Source organism: Zootoca vivipara, chromosome 3 (assembly GCF_965207765.1).
Source record: "Zootoca vivipara chromosome 3, rZooViv2.hap1.1, whole genome shotgun sequence".
Lineage (NCBI taxonomy): Eukaryota > Metazoa > Chordata > Lepidosauria > Squamata > Lacertidae > Zootoca > Zootoca vivipara.
The window spans coordinates 65,922,634-65,940,301 of record NC_142586.1 but is presented as its reverse complement, the minus strand read 5'-3'; the positions used below and the strand labels follow the sequence as shown (position 1 = coordinate 65,940,301).

General features: G+C 39.1%; 1 protein-coding gene across 12 annotated transcripts in view; it reads right to left on the bottom strand.

Annotated features, from left to right (window-relative positions):
- Positions 1-17,668, bottom strand: part of ARID1B (AT-rich interaction domain 1B) — a 357,452-nt gene that overhangs the window by 248,153 nt on the left and 91,631 nt on the right. For all 12 annotated transcript variants that reach the window (XM_035108659.3, XM_035108661.3, XM_035108664.3 and 9 more), the window contains exon 4: positions 11,291-11,401. In XM_035108659.3, the coding sequence (XP_034964550.3) occupies positions 11,291-11,401 (111 nt within the window). The remainder of the gene's footprint in view (positions 1-11,290; positions 11,402-17,668) is intronic.

The following is a 17,668-nucleotide window of genomic DNA, read 5'->3' as shown; positions in this document are numbered from 1 at the left end:
GGAAGGAAAAGGAAGGAAAGGAGGAAGGAGACAAAAGTGAAAGCAGCAAGCGGAGGCAGGAAGGCAGACTGATGATAGAGGGGCAGCAGGAGAGGAGGAGTAGAGCAGACCCAGCCCCGAAGGTGGAGCGTGAAAGGCAACAGAAAGCAAACTTTTGGAGTTTCTGGTCCATGGTCTTCCCGGCTTCAGATATGCCAATATCCTTGCCATACAGTAAAATGATAGAATTACTGGAGATGGAAGTGACCACAAGCCTCTTTTAGTCCAATCTGTTGGGAGATTCATCCCCCGTGTCTGCAGTCATGGGATTGTTGTCTATCACATGACAGTGTATGTTTTCATTCCACAGTGTGGGAAGTGACAGAGACATGGAGGAATCTCAACACGTAGTTTCCCATCCAATCTGAAAGCAGAACCTGCTTAGCTTTGCAAATGTGCCAGCAGTTTTATTGCTGCACCACCGTATACAGAGGTTTCCCACTCTTAAGCAGGCTGAGACTGCTCACCAAAACTGCAGTGTACCCTGCTTCCCTGAGACCTTCGCGTTTCACCTTAGTGCACCTGGATACCCTTTCTAACAAGTACCCATTATGGAAGAGTAGTTGGGAACCAAGCCATGCTTGAAATGGTATATAGGACCTCTGACCTGCTGGATCAAATACAATTTCAAGCCGCATCCAGAGAAGAATAAGTCAGCTCTATGAATCAAAGAGGCTATAGTCAAGGGTTGGGGTGCTGAACGGACAGTGTTAGGAGTAATTACACAAGAGCCAATGCACTGGCAAGACATGGAGTAACAAGAATAAACACCTTTATGCAGAACTGTGATTTGTTGTGAGTAAATAAGCAAGCATCTAAATACAATGTTGAGATTCTGGATTAAATACTAATCATGCACATGCAGTTACAACCTATCTCATGTCTGCAACTGGAAGCACTGGGAATCTAAGATGGCAAAAGTACAGGCTTAAAATTGAAACACACCCTTTACTAACAGAGTTATTTTTAGGCAAAAAGTGAACATAAGTGTAAATCCACAAGCAGGGCCTGTTTTAGATTTTAGTCACTGAACAATGCCTAGCACATTTATGTGATGTAGTGCCACAACAAAAAATAAATCAGAGAGGATAAATTTGAAAGGTGCAAACCTCTCACATTTCAAAGTCTGAAAGCATAAACTTAATTTAGCACATAGAGAGAATAGTTAAGCACAAATATCCATATTTTGTAAGCTAATGAAATATATTGCACCACACTATATTTAACAGATTAAGAAGAATATATTGAAACATGAAGGGTAACAGTATGTTTGTTTCTGAATGTATAAATAGGAGTAAGAAGAGATATTTAATTAAATGATTCAGAACCAATATTAATTTTTCTCAAGTCAAAAGGTGTGGCATTGCTACAATAGGTCATGCTGGATAAAAATAAATGCCTTTAAAACATTAAAAAATGGGTATAATTTTTAAATAGATTTTTAATGCCAGTTATCAGAAACAATCCTTTAAAAGAACTTGATTTAAATGATATCCAAATGTAATAAAACATACATGTTAAAGACAGTATTCATGATCTCTGAAAACTGAATCAAGGAGTCTCTACTAAATACACTGAGTTAAAGCCTACTTTTAAAATCTAAGATTAAAGTCACAGAGTGTTATACATTTCATTGCTGTTAAAATTACGAATATTTAAACTGTACAATGAACAGCATAGAAAATACGGACATTTAGTTTTCAAGTATGTGATTTTGCTTAGTTTCCTTACAGGGTCAAACAGAAATCCTTAATATCCTAACTGCTCCCCTAGTCAGATATAAATTCTATAATGCAAACGCTATGGGCTATGCAAACTGACTATGTTTAGTTTAAACATGTTTCAATTACAGTATTATCAGATATGCTTTTTCAGAAAATATATCAATCAGTCTCCTTTCTTGGCATAGAAAAAGTGCATCATATACATGGATCAGAACACAACTCAGTTAACGAAACATAGTAGGAAATACTTTAGGATAAAACGTCTTGAGGTACAAAAATGACTCTTAGGACCTATGGGACACAATCTCATAGTGTTGCTCAAAAATCTTGCCACAACGCAATTACTACAATTGTTCAGCAGATAAGACACTCTGGAATTGTCAGTTTGATAAATCCCCTCCTTCAATAAGGGGGCCAAATGTTAAAAATTGGCAGTAAAATAAAACGTGTGTGATGGATTTGACCTGCTTGGTGCCACAAGCACCAGAGCATGAGATTTTTGAGAATCTACCTTGCAAAACTGCAGACGGTAAGACGTTAAATCTTGCAACGGAAAGAGCTCTGCGTAGGTGGGGATCGTAAAGCTGGGGTAAATATTGAGTGTCCTGGCCAAACAAAGGTGGACTTCTTAACCCCAATGGGGAACAGGTTTTATTGGCTGCACTGCAAAGGGTTTGGAATAAAATCTCTAGGATTCTGCCCTTGATTGTCTGGAATGTTTCCAATTGTTGGAGCATAAGTAGCGACTCCGAGTGATAGGTTCTGATTTTGCTCTCAATGCAAGCTAGCCATTTGGAGTGGTGGGATTCTGCCAGCATGTGGAAAGTTAAAATGGATTGGGCATGAAATGTAGGTGGAGCCAGAATTTTATAGCGGTGAACCACACTTTGGTTTTCAGTAGCCCTTGTCCAGTTTCCAGTCACATGGCTGCATATGGCACACAATTTGGCAGCCCCAGGATTTTGCGCAACAAATTGGATTGGATGCGTTCCAACGATTGGTTGACTGCACACACTAGTTTATTTAGACCTCATCAGTATGTATGCAAAATTTGGATTTATTTATTTTTTTGCCTCAACGTGTATTCAGGGGCGTAGCAAGGGAGGGGTGATAGGGATGGCGCGCCCCGGGCTCCACTCTGGGGGGGCGCAGCACCCCCTCCACACCTCCACCAATGATGGCCGCCGCTGCGGCACGACCGCCATCGCGGAGAGGCCCCACTACACAGTGGAGCGGAGCCACCGGCAAACATCCCCAGTGCCGGACGGGGATGCAGCCACTGAGGGGATGAAGCCGCTGCAGCTACGAGCAGAGGATCCCAGGCGGCAGCACCCCCGTACAGTGCAGAGGTTTGCCGGAAGCTCCACTGCGTAGCACGCATATGCGGAGCCGCTGCGTACGGCACATGCGTCGTGCGCTTCCCGTGCATGTGTCTTGCGCTGTGACGCTGCGCATGTGTGCCACGTGGTGCACGCCCCTGGTGCTGCCCTGAGCCGTGGAAAGTCTTTGTCCGCCACTGTGTGTATTACTCATACTAAGCCACATTTGTCACTTGGTTGCTCATTTGCTGAGTCTGGGAAAAATGGATCACTTTGTTGTCTGCTTAAGGTTTTCACCTTAAGCCTGGATCATTTGGTCTCATCCCCAAACCTGGCCACATCACTGCTCACCACTGACAGCAGACAATTTATGAGCAAGTTAATAGTACAAGACGCAAAATAGATCCTTGGGAGAACTCCACTAGTTAATTACTTCCATTGCATTTACTCCTGCATTCTGCTTCCTGTTCTTTATTGATCAGCAAAAGGACAAAGCTTCTTATTCCTTAAGTTAGTGATGGGGAACCTGTGGTCCTCCAGATGTTCTTGGGCTCTAGTTCCTATCAGCCCCAGCCAGCATGAGCATTGGTCAAGGATGGTGGGAGCTGTGGTCCCAACATCTCTGCAGCTTCCCTAATCCTGCCGTAACTTCTTACCAGGAGCCTTTTTGGATATATAGATCTATCCTTATTCACGTGCTTGCTGACATACTGTTCTTTGCAGGCAGAACTGCTATTTGCAGATATCTTGTTCTACATGCTAAGAATTTTATCTTTAATAATGCTTTATGCCAATTGGGCCAGCACAGACTTTAGACTGCATTATGCAATTTCCTGACTACTTCACTATTTATTGGAAGATCAGATGTTTGATTTTAGTTGCAACAACTAGTTGAAAGAACTACTTGGATGTATGCCATCTGGCCACAGTGATTCGTTAACTTTTATTGTTTCTCAGCTCTAGAACTTTAGCCTCTTGTCATGTCAGTTTGACTAAGATCTTCAGATGCTCTCCATGGAAAAAGTGGTTCACTTGTTGGTTATCTGTCCTACATCTTCCACTGCACAGACAAATGAAAATAATTCACTCCACTGCTCTGCAATCTCTCTAGCATCCTTTAGCATTCCTTTCATCTCCTAGTCATCTAATGGTCCTGCTGTCTTCTCTACTTGTAATTATTTAAGGATAGTTCCACTATTTTGTAGTAATATATTAATAATGTTATTTTTGAAACATGCTTCTTTAAGTCTTTGTTTGCCTACCTCATCAGTAACCAGTTTGTGCTTGTCTTTGTTAGCCTCTCAGCAAGATTTCAGGTTTTATAGGAAGCTTTCCTACTTTTTATAGCTTCCTTGATGTGTTTGCTAACCACGCTGGCATCCTTTTTGGTATATTTCCTAATTTGTGGTGTATATTCTACCAGAGCTTTTATTATTGTGTTTTTAGTAACCTCCAAAAGAGGAATTAAATGTCACACTAAGGATATCCTCAGGGCAAGCATTTGGCTTGCCAGATGGAATGACCCTCCTCTCCTCCCCACACTCACTGTTCTGGGAATTCTCCTGACCCCCTCCAGAGACAACTTTGGGGGAAGAATAGGGAGCAAAGCCCTATTGCACCAATAGAAGTCCTTGAGCGAAACTTCCGAGGACGGGACTCATTACTTGAATCCCACCACAAGTATCCCAAAAAGATATAACCTACATGATTTTTCCTTTCAAATTTCTTTTTTAAAAATCATATCCTGTTTTAGAAAAGTTCTCCCTTGAAATTAAATGCGAACTTGGTGGACTTTCTGTGTGACTTTCCACTTATGTATAAGTTGAATTTGATAGTATTGCCTATCACCTATTGGGCAGCCCAGGGTCATTTTGTTTTTAGTCGATTCCATGACCAGCCTTTCCAGAAAGCATATAGCAATGTCTTGTCCCTAGAAAACCATTACAGTTATGATTATAAATTTTATCTGCCTTCAATAGATTCTCCTATGATAATATGCTTCCACACACATGCCTTATTTGTGAAACTTAAGCTAAAATCAGCTATATTCTGAAAAGGAAAAGTTAATTCCCCCCCCCAACTTTTTCTTAATCTATAGTATAGTAGCTAAGAAAATCACTTGGGAAAGCTTAGTCACTTTCTTTGGAGCTTAAAGCTTTCCCCGTCTTTTATTCCAGGCTTAAACAAAGTTCAGTGGGGCATCAAAGTGCCTCAGTCTTAAATTACAGTCTGTACTTTAAAATAGAATGGATGCACAATATGTTCCTGAAGCTAGAGGGTGGGAGTGTTATTCAGTGAAAATTGAAGGCTTGTTGAGTCAATAATCTTCTTTCACAGAGTAACAATTTTCAGCTAAAATTTCTTGACCCAAACAAAGGAAAACCAGATCATTCAGTTATTTTACAACATTGCTGGAGCAAGCAAAATGAAAGGGGGGTAAACACCATTCATTCCACACTGTGCAAAAACGATGTGAAAATTTCAGTCACAAAAATTACACCATAAAAAGTTTCCTTTTTTAAAATTTACCATATTGCCAAATAGTTATTTTCAGCTCAAGAAAGGAACAGAAGTAAATAACCAGGGGTGTGATTGGTACCCAGGCGCCATTCATGTATCAGTTGCACGTTGCATTTAACTTCCATTATGAAAAGCTAGCTTGCTGACCTTTCTGCAAATCAGCAATAACATCTGTAAACAGTACTTGAATTTTTATTAGTTGTTTGTTTGTTTTCTTCATTCACCTGCGGGAGTATTCATTTGGCTTACAAAATAAACTAAGTTACAGGTAGGTAGCCGTGTTGGTCTGAGTCGAAGCAAAATAAAAAAATTCCTTCAGTAGCACCTTAAAGACCAACTAAGTTTATATTTTGGTATGAGCTTTCGTGTGCATGCACACTTCTTCAGATACACTAGAAACAGAAGTGTCAGACCCTATATATATACAGAGGGTGGTGGGGGTGGGTGGGAATGGGACTAAGTCAAGCTCAAAAGCTTTTGCTTACTGAAAATTTTCCTGTCCTGATACCATAGTACCATTTTAAAAATAACATCATCTAAAGGACTGCCGAAAGTTTTCTGTGAAACCATCCTCAGCTACATCTCACCGTGAGAAAGTTTTTAAAAATTTTTTTTAATATGTTATATATTTAATATGTTATATTGAAATGTATAACTATTGCTAAAGTTGTGCATTCCTTTTTGTTTTGTTAGCAAACCTTGAAAATTAGGCTCTTTTGCGCTGTATTCCCAAAACCTTGTTAAGTTTAAATGGTATTTGGTATTTGGTATTTGAGTATCACCTTGGGATACTTAAATATGTCTCTTTCAGGGTAGTTTTTTGAACATCTGTTTTACAATACTGATCTTGGGGGCAGTTAGTAATTGTACTGTTAGACACTGCTTTTTCAAATTATGTCAAAACAATTATACTTTTGGAAAAAAAGATAATATTGTAAGTTAAATGGGTTCTCAGCATAATATACTTCCTGGGGCCATTTTTCTTAAATAACCAATGAATAAATAAATATACATTAAAAAGCAAAGAGATGTATAATGCATTTTGATCAGTACTGTACTGATTTATTTTAAAAACACGTTTATCAGAAATGTCAAAAGTATAAACCATTTATACAGTTCATAAAGTTGATTGCTCTCTCACCCTTCAGAGAGGTTTTCTAAAAGTTTGTGTTGCAAGCAAGCACAGCTAGACAGTTCACTAGTTGTTCCATTTCCTTCACACATTGTATATAAAAATCCTGGCACAAATGTTCCTGTTAAATTCAAAGCAGATGAATTTCTAATGTGGGCTGGAAACAAATGGCTACAAACAAACCATACTTTTATTAGCTAATCTTAATGGCTTGTCCAACATCATAGTAAATTATTATTCCTTTTATTCTTCAGTTATCTGGACACAGTTTGACCTAGACTGTTTTGAATGTGGGTCAATTCTTTAAGTATCCAAGTAAAACAGTGCATATTATTTAGTTCACCATTATAAGGTAGTATCTTGTGTTTGTATAATTAAATGAGTTTGGTTTTCCGCTGAAGGAAAGAAATTAAACTGTCCCCTGAAATTCAGAGAGAAACCTTGAGAAAAACAGGGCAAGATTTCCAAGGAGCAGATGGTACAAATGGCAGGAGACCTACATTATCTTTATAGACACAACGACACACACACAGAGCACTTTACAAAAAAACAGGTATGTCAGGTCTCTACTCCAAGGGTTGCAATCTAAAATAAACGCAGGATAACTACACATTAAGGGATGGAATGGAGGCATGGGTAGGCAGGGGAATAAGAAGGGATTGCTTCAATTAGATGTACTTCAGCTTAGTTAGAAGCAGTGCTCTTTTTCTGGGAGGACGCAGGGGGTACATGCATACCCCTAAGCATTTTGTGAATTTAAGTTTGGCCTCATTGAGGGGCAGTATTTCAATATGAGTAGGAAAATGAGAGTACAGTGGTACCTCTGATTACGAACTTTATTCGTTCCGGAGGTCCGTTCTTAACCTGAAACTGTTCTTAACCTGAAGTACCACGCTAGCTAATGGGGCCTCCTGCTGCCGCGCAATTTCTGTTCTCATCCTGAGGTAAAGTTCTTAACCCAAGATACTACTTCTGGGTCAGCGGAGTCTGTAACCCGAAGTGTTTGTAACCCGAGGTGTTTGTAACCCGAGGTACCACTGTACCCCTAAACATTTTTTTAGAAAAAAGCACTTATTAAAAGTATATTTAAAATTTTACACACACACACACACACACACACACACACACACACACACACACAGCATATACATAGGTGACAGGAAAGTATGCACATACCCAAAAGTGGTTTGCAGCCAATCATCTGGTGGAACCACTAGGCTACTTTGTGATTTTTCAAAGTTTACTTGTTCCATCAGGTATTCAGCTGAGCTCATGTGTGAACTTCTCCCCCACTTCTGCATTCTAGTGCTTAAAATTCATGCAGTCCAGTCCATAGCGGAGTGATTTTGTGGGGAAACATAATGTATGAACTGGTTAAATCGGTGATATAGCCAGCAGAAAATCCCATGGCCATAACAGCATCTTTGCCTGAAATTGCTGCAATATTCATGGAAATGTTTGCTGAATATATCCACGATCTGACAGGAGCCACATTATAGCTTGGATCCTAAAAGCGTGTGAAGAATTCTGCTTGTGGAATGTGACTTTCCCACCACCTCCTCTCAATTGCAGCATGCAGTGTACCCCGAAATCTGGTCTTTAGAGTTGGGGGATTCTTAGAAATAGTATTAGATACGGCACAGGGGAGTGCTGGAGAGGAAAAGAAGAGCTGCCACAAATCATAGTGCCTTTTCTTGCACAAGCAAAAGTGCCATTGAATCCTTTGGATTATTGCCTACACTATTTTACAGAAATACATTGGAGAAAGAAGTTGGGCTGCTCAGATGAATTAAAAATGCATTACTATTTGGGTAAAATAAAGTGGCTACTTTTATTAGTAGGCAATACTGGCATTTCCTGTGTGTTTTTCTTTTACCTGTACAGTAGCACCTCGGCTTACATAACCCTCAGGTTACGTAAACTTCACGTTATGAAAGCGGCAAACCCGGAAGTATTGGGCCGGGTTTCGCTGCGTGTGCATGCGCAGAACAGTGATCCTCGGGTTGTGGAAACCTTGAGATCCGGAATGGATCCCGTTCACAACCGGAGGTACCACTGTATATATTGTTTCATAGATATTCAGCATTTATCAAGGAGCTAAAGTAAATTGGAACATTGAAGGATAATGTTTTAATTAATTTTAACAGTTTCAAGTAACTTGAAATATTTTGCTTTTGTTCCTGATCTACTTTTTGTTGGCAATTTCAAACCAAATACATCATATTCTTTCTAATATTATTTGAACAGGCTCCTGACATGAAGACAGTAGTCCCAGAAATCCCAGCTCAAGTGCCCCACCAAACTGAAGCATCAGCTGAACATCTACTAGCAAGACCAGGTCAAGGGGCACTCCTAAACATCAAACCATATTCATCAAGGGCCCAACCCCATCCCAAACAGGCAGAAATACTGTTCCCAGATCAGCATTTGTAGTGACCAGGACTTGTGGCCCTGCAAATTTTAGTGATGTGCCCATGAAGCAAAATCAGAGTAAGGGCCAGAAAGACTGTCCTCGCTTTAATTAGGTTTTCTCACAATGCCATGTAGCATATGAGATCTGATGCCAGGACACCTAATTATAGTCTGAGGGCAATTTTTTCTGCCCTCATTCTTAATTGGTGGACATTTTGCTCCATTTCTCAGTCCCTCCAACAACTGCCAAGATGAGAATTATCCCTTTTGCAATATATGATGCTTTCATGAACTAGGCCCTGCATTAGCTTAGTCCTAAAAATAATTCATTACTAAGAATTATCGAAGAAAGTGTGATACAAAGTGACAAACATGAAACATATAGATACAAATAAAAAACACCAGCTATTTACTAATTATTACAGGGAAACTAAAAGCCCATACAAAAGTAGAAATATTTTATGTAACCTATACCCTCTTATTTTCTTGCTTTTTTAAATTAAACATCGTTGGCGATGAAACATAGCGTGTGATTCGGCCAAACTCAGCTCATCAAAGTCTCGCTCATTTCAGTAGAATAGTTAGACATACTTAAGGCTTTCCAGGTGAAATTAAGCGTTTTAAAAGTGTGAAACTTCTGCAAAGCATTCTTTTAAAGGATCTGTGGAGATTCCAAATTACTCAACTGCTAAATTGCATGGAATTAGAGAAAGAAGCAGCGTTTTTTTGTAACCATAACAAATATATTACTGAAATATATTATATAGTCAGACTATTAAAGACTATATATGTCTTATTAAATTATGTAGGTCAGTATGCAAGCATTCAGCTTTAACCAATTTGTCTTTTGTAAACTTTGTTTTGTTTTTTTAAATACATGCAAAGATGTGGTCAGAAATGAATTGAAAATAGATACTATTTTGCTAATTTTTACTTTTGTTCCTGGCAGTTGAATAATGGAAACAAAAGACTGCATACAACTTCATCTGTGACTCTTAGCGAAAAATGAAATGACCCAGCAAAACCCAGCACTATGTAAAACCACACTACTGTACTCTGAAAACAATTACTGTGACCCAGCGTTCCCCAACTTGGTGCTCTCCATATGTTTTGGACTTCAACTCCCATCAGCCCCAACAAGCACAACAGCATAAGCACCAGATAAATAAGAGCTGGAGTTGGCTGTTCTTATAGCCAAAAAACCCACCTAAACCCATTTACGGTACTTGGACGTAAAGCCCACTAAGTTCAAGAGATTTACTTTCTAGTAAACTTTTCTAGGGCTGCCACACAAAAAAACACATCTTCTCATTTTAGATACAACTTAAAATTTGCTATTATTAAGCACAACACCTTTTGAAAATTTCAACATCATCACTGTTCAACATCATCACTGTTTTCACACTAATTCACAAAATAAGGAGTATGGTATTATCCAATTATCATTCCAAAAATGTTTTCCATATTGTCAATCAAGAACAGATTCACTCAACTAAGTTAATAAGGTAATTATAATATGACAGGAATATCACATAAAAGTACTTCTTTAACCCCCCCCCCCATGCAATCAGTATTAGCTTGACTGTGATGAGTTGACATGTTACCAAGTTAAACGATCAGGCTATCTGCAACAATCCAATGGAAAACATGGTTGTGCAAATCTTCCATAATTGGAAATGTTGCATCTAAAACACTGAAAGGTCATCTGCACAAATGCTGCTCTTTAAAGTTAAAAAGCACTGCAGAAAGTGGTACAATTTTAACGCAGGAATATTTTAGTATACTCCAGCTTCCTTCAGACACCAATTTGGTGATAAATGTTTAGCACAACAGATGTGCAAGGAGAAATATTATTCTTGCATATCTAGTTAAATGTGTATATCTTAAATATCCAATATCCAACATCCAATACAGAAAATGTGTGGTGGGGATTATTCAGTAATCTTTGAGAATAAAGGAATTCTCTGAATATATGAGCTAAATCCTTACTGTCTTGTTTTTCATTATAATTTAAATTCAAATAGAAATTTGATACTGAAAAACTCCCCAAACAGCAAGAATTTGAAATAATTTCTACACTGCAGAATATTATTTTCAACACAGTACATGAAAACATTTCTACCAGATGACAACTAATTTCTTACTGGTAAGCTTGATGGCCTCTCTTGTTGAATTAGATTCATTTCTTCATGGTTAGGCTTTCCTTGGGTGATTGGGGGCTGGGACCTGGATCCATAGGCTTCCTGAGACATTTCCTGGATAAAACAGATATTAATATATTAATAATGCAAAAGAGGAGGTATGATAAAGTTCATGAGAAGAGAGAAAAGACTGGCAATACATTGAGGGATTAACTAACACACACACACATTCTGGTGCACTTTCCACACCCAAGAGATGTCCACAGGGCTCAAAATATAACTATTTACAGGCAACTCCCCATCTGAGTACGATCGGCACATGTGCGACCACTGGTGCACACACCATTTTTGGTACCGCAAAAGGGCGAGGGCGGAACAGGCCTAGGAAGAGTGGGGGAAGGAATGGGGGCGGGATGTACTGACACATGTGGCGCCTTGGAATTTCTACAGAAATCTTGCTTCCAGCACCGAGACCAGACAACACTCCCATTTTTTCTGGTGGAGTGAAGACGTAAGAGAGAATTTGAGGAGAGTTCGGTAGGATACCGAATCAGCCAATCAGGAGGTCTTTCCATTTATTCCAGAGCATATAACTACAATTATAATTCTTGAATAGCTGCATCTGAGGAAGCTCTAAAATTAACACTAATGGGTTATTCATTTTACCATATATGGAGGGTGTCAGTAATGCTCAACATGCATGCAAGCAACTCAAAAGGCCATTCCTTACATATCCCCTTCCATTCCGTTTGGTCAAATGATAATGCTCCAGAATACATGCATAGGTGAGACAAGGGGAATCAGGATAAAACAGGAGGAACCTGTGTGTATGCCTAGAATGTGCCCTAAGAATGGCTTGCTTTCTATTTCAATGAATTTTAAAGTGAATTGTTTTGGGAAATGGTTTAATAAGCTGCCAAAAACCCTGCACCCAATTACTAATGCATGCCCTATTCAAATCAACAGGATTTATTTGTGCAGAACTGAGGGCAGAATTACCACAAGGTGTCAACCAAACCTATATCAAGTTTTCAAGGACGGGACATCAACATGAAAGATGAATTAAACTTAAAATGTTTACTTCTTGTGCTAAGTCTGTCCCAATAGATTAGAGACAGATTTCTTTCACACTACAGTACAAGAAAGCATAAATAAAAATAATGGCATATTACGATATGCAGCCGCCAGTTTTACTTTATGTTCCCAGGTACATAATAATTACAAGTCTTACCTGCAACCTTACGGTTTGTTCTTATACAGACAAGGAGTAGGACAGAATGTAAAACTCTTATATTAGCATGTGGCACAGAAAGTTGAAGAGCCAATTGTAGAAAACAGATATCACACCTTAACAATCAAGGAGGAAAGCTGTTTTATTGTCTCCCCACCACCACCACCAAATTTGCAAAACAGATTGCTCTCTTAATTTGTTTTTTTTCTGTCTTTGTTTGCAATTTTGATAAACAACTAAACGTGAACAATTATTTTTACATGCAACATTTTTAGCCTGAAAGTACAAGGAAATAATTTCTCTATGCCACCCCATAAGTGCACTCACAGTTTTGCTGCTGGTCCTTATAAAGGACTCTCTGGAGTGCCAAAAGCATCTGGTCCAATAGCAGCTACTTCCAAGTCCTGCAATGCTATGAGCCAGTTAACTCTTTCTGGGTGTTTTAAACATGATGTTGCCATGAGGGTCTCCAAAACGCTAAGAGTCACAGCTGGATCCTTCTCTCTAGCAGGCAGATTCAGAGAAACAAATACTTTTTGCTTCAATCTGAATGCAGATAAAATATAGAAAAATGCTTAGCCATTTCTTTTGAAAAAATCTGAATAATGGTAGGTAGGTAGGAAGGTGTTGGACTTTTTTCTTTGTTTTTAGTGCTAATGAAACTGATAGGTCACTTTCTTTTTGATCCACATCCAACTTTTAAGTATGTGCCAATAAAAATCTTTAAAGACCAGTTCTTCCATTTGGTTACCGGTAAAGGGTAACACAACCAGGCATAAGGGTGAAAATGTGGATGGCTGAATGATTATTATCCACTTTGACGCTGCCGCCCCCCCCAATTCCTCCTCCCAGATTTCTGCTTGCGACACAGTTCTCCTGCTGTGTAGGCCAGCAGGTTCCTTTGGATTTTACAGCATGATTTAAAATCAACAAATGACACAAGGCCTCTCTATTCAGCTGCCTTCCCCCTGTTACAAAGCAACTTAAAGATGCAGGGGAGCCTCACAATAGGCAAACAAATGAGCAAACCTCTGCTTTTTCTTTGAAATTTAAACACAACCTCACTATTTCGTATCATTGCAGAGGTGCTTGTAATAAACCCTCCACAGAAAATAGTAACACTTATATCATTTGTTCAACCAGCTGTCTTTCTTTTTAATTTAGTATTCTAGCCCAACAAACAAAAAACCAAGCAGGCATTAAAGTAGGACTGACATGGAAATTTACAAACAGGCTTTCAAAATGGGGAACAGGGGGATAGCTACAAACACAAGGCACTTGGGGAGCAAAGGGTGTAGGGATGATGATGAGATGAGAGCTAGAGTTTCTCCCAGTATGCCCCACAGGGGACATTAAGGTCCACAAATAACAATATACTGGAGATCCTGAGTCACAAGGTGGTTAGACTGGCCTCGACCAGGACCAGGGCCTTCTCAGTACTAGCCCCGACCTGGTGGAACACACTCTCTCAGGAGACTAGGGCCCAGCAGGAGTTCTCATATTTTCGTAGGGCCTGCAAGACAGAGCTGTTCCGCTTGGCCTTTGGACTGACTCAGTCTGACCCCAGTGTTACCCTCCCCTAAGGTTTTATCCTATAGATATTTAAATGAGGTTCCACTTGTAGATTCCCATTTTAAAATTGAATTTTCACATTGTATTTAATCTGTATTTTAATTGAATTGTTTCTTTTATGCTTGTTTTGAAATTTTTGTTGTTAGCCGCCCTGAGCCCGGTCTTGACTGGGAAGGGCGGGGTATAAATAAAATTATTATTATTAATAATAATAATAATTGTAGCTTCCATTTCTTCAGATCTAGCTCTTCATTCAGGGAGAAAGCAACTTTTAAAAAGTATTTAGAATTGTTGCAATTAAAACATAAAAATAATAGAAGTTTGGTAGCAGAAAATATTTAAAGGGCTAAAAAAACCACTACCTTTTAAAATACAACTCAATAATTTTTATACAATTTCATTTACTGTAGATACTTTAATACAGCTAGTTGGTTTGTTAGCAGTAAGTACCCAAAGAACTATAATTTGCACTGCAGCTGAGCTAGAATTCCAGCCCAGTTAACCACTTTTTTGTTTTTGTTTTAAATCATGGATCACATTCTTGCCCCATTCCAAATTCCACATTAGCTCTGATGCACACACATAGTACTCCTGCATGCATAGGCAACATCATTCATTTCATATTGACATTGGGTTAATATGTGCAAAGGAATGCACATGTAGATCTGCTTCCCTCTCTGAAATAAGTAGGGTGGTCCATGTGGGTATAGCAATTCTGTAGTAGAGCTACTGCACTCATAAGTAATTGTTGCATTGATGAACTGCACACACACAGGTTTGTTTACATTGTTTACTTTTAACTGCAATTGCAAAATCACATCCTGTAGGTTACTCTAATTTACAATTACCCCATACAGTGGTTTCTAATTAAAAGAGGAAGAAAAAACCCCTGCATGGTCAAGCATTTCAGAATAAAACCATTGCGTAAATTTGTTGACCTGTCCATCTACTGCTTGTTACAAAACATTTTTAATACTCTGGAAAGCAAGAAATGCCTGAAAGTGTAAAACACGTTAAAGTGAGACATAGGCTGCATTTGGGCAGTTGTTTAATCCATCTTTCTGTCCCTTTTCTAGCTGTTTTTATAGGGCTTTCAGGTGGTATTTGATTGCTTCTTGCAAAATTTTCACTAGTTTCACATAAAATCTGTTATGTGAAATTATACTTATACTTACAATACTAATGCTTATACCTACAATACAATAAAAGTATAAGTTCAGTTTTCACATCAATTTTCCACAGTTCCATCCACTGCCTCTCACCTGATCTGTTATGTTTGCAGTGGGTGTGGCTTACTGGCATTCCAGACTATCATACATCCCAGAATCCCCTGAAATTGCAACAGGGTTTTTTCTAAGTGGCTCAGAATGAAAACATTAAAAGTCCTTTTAAAAAAAATATAAAATGAACATTTACAAAACTCTGTTAAAACCTCAATCAGCGCAGAAACGAATGGAATTCTTACTACTTAAAGGCAGCTCCGTTGCGTACAAAATTATTGGTAGAAAAGAAAAATATTCTGTAACCACAAGAAGCAACTGAAGAGGCATGTCAGTCATGAATGGAGGCGTTATGCCACTACGTAGATGCCATCACTGAAAGATTCTTAGATGTGACTCTCAATAATGGTAGCACCTGAATAAGTTTTAATGCTTTTTTGGGGGGGTACATGCGGGGGGGGGGAGCACATTTCCAAAGATATAACATTGCCCTTATATACAAACTAGTGTGTGCACAAAACAGATTGACTCAGTGTGTGTGCATATTTAAAATCTGGAAGCTAGTGATATATGGATGACTGGTACAGAAACTCACTTTAAAATAAATAGCTAAACATTTCAATTCAGATTTTCCCTATTCTGGGAGCCACCCAAAGACGGTGTATCGTGAACCATCAGCAGAATTATGAAGTAGCTGAAAGTGCCATTTCCACACTGAATTGAATTCAACCCTGCCCTGAAATTCAGCCCAGGCCAGTTAACAACTTCCCCAGTGAATGGGAAAGGATGAAAAAGAACAGACATGGACCCAGGTGAAATAAGTGCAATTTATCATCTTCTGCCATACCTGTGGGTTCTTCCCCAATAAGAGTTTGTCCTCCTGGAGTGGATCATACCTGACTCTGCAGTTTCTAGCTAGCAGATTCCTCGTTCCTGATTATATCCGCTTGCATTGGCCTTCTGGGGCAAGGGATTAAAAGCAAAAGCTGACTTCAACAGCAGGGTTGCCACCAAAGAGAAGACATCCAAGGAGGCTGCCTCTTCAGAACACTTTTGGGAACCATGGGGGTGAGGAAGTTATGTTGATGGGCCAGTTTTCCCGGGGGGGGGGGGGAGAGCATGTGGGGAGAGCAGGGGGGAACCAAATTTAAAGTGGAGGTGGTTATAGTCTCAATGAGGTGGAGTGCTTCTGTACCAACAGTGCAACTTTTCCTGAAGAAACCTTCCTAGGACAGGGAAGATCTAAGTAACTTTTTAGTAAGGCTTGATTGAGTGGTGGCCAGTCAAATCCAGCCATCTTGGATCCCACAAGGCAAAACAAAACCGTAGAACAGTAGAGTTGGAAGGGACCCTGAGGATCAACCCTCTCCAGGAATATGTAGTATTTACTTTAATAAAACTTCATTTAATAATTGTGTAAGAAGCCGATTTAATTACAAGTGTAAAGAATGCTCCGTTGATTATGTGCCTCGCCAGTTCTAGAGTTGAAGGGGACCCTGAGGGTCATCCAGTTCGACCCCCGTAATGCAGGAATCAGCTAAAGCATCTATGACAGGTGGCCATCCAACCTCTGTTTAAAATCCCCCAAGGAAGGAGAGTCCATAACCTCTCAAGGGAGACGATTCCACTGCCTAATAGCTCTTACTGTCAAGTTAGTTAGTTTTAAAATGTTTAAAAATCAAAAGTTGTATATGAAAATGGGAGATAAAATTATTTAAAATGGAAGAGAAATTGAAAAAGGGTTGCAAGAGACTTTCAGAATGAAGAGCTTAATACATACTTTTCAAACAAGATCATACTCACAGGCTTTCTATGTAATGCAAAATGATCACTCACACAATCAGGTAAGATTGTTTACCCATTTCCCTCAACATATGTGCACCTGGTACACTAATTACAAAAGTCTTGTTAAAAGAAGTGATTTACTGCATCCTTAAATTTATAGTTCCAGAATCATCCACTTTAAAATGTACACTCACAGGGCATGTTACGTACATTTACATCATTTTCATAATCTGGAGATTATGCCACATTTCTGAAGGGCATTTTTAAAGGGTGAAACTTTATACATTTTATGCTTTAGTTGGAAACAACACCTGGATTGGGGTGTTTCTAATGCTACTTGTCTAGATTTAATTTATTCTATACGTTTTTATACTTTCAGTTGCTTTAATGATAATTATTTATTATTTTATTTTATACAGTGGTACCTTGGTTCTCGAGTTTAATCCATCCAGTCCGCTCGACTCCCGAAACTGTTCAAAAACCAAGGCACGGCTTCTAATTGGCTGCAGGAGCTTCCTGCACTCAATCGGAAGCTGCAGAAGCCGCATCTGACGTTTGGCTTCTGAAAAATGT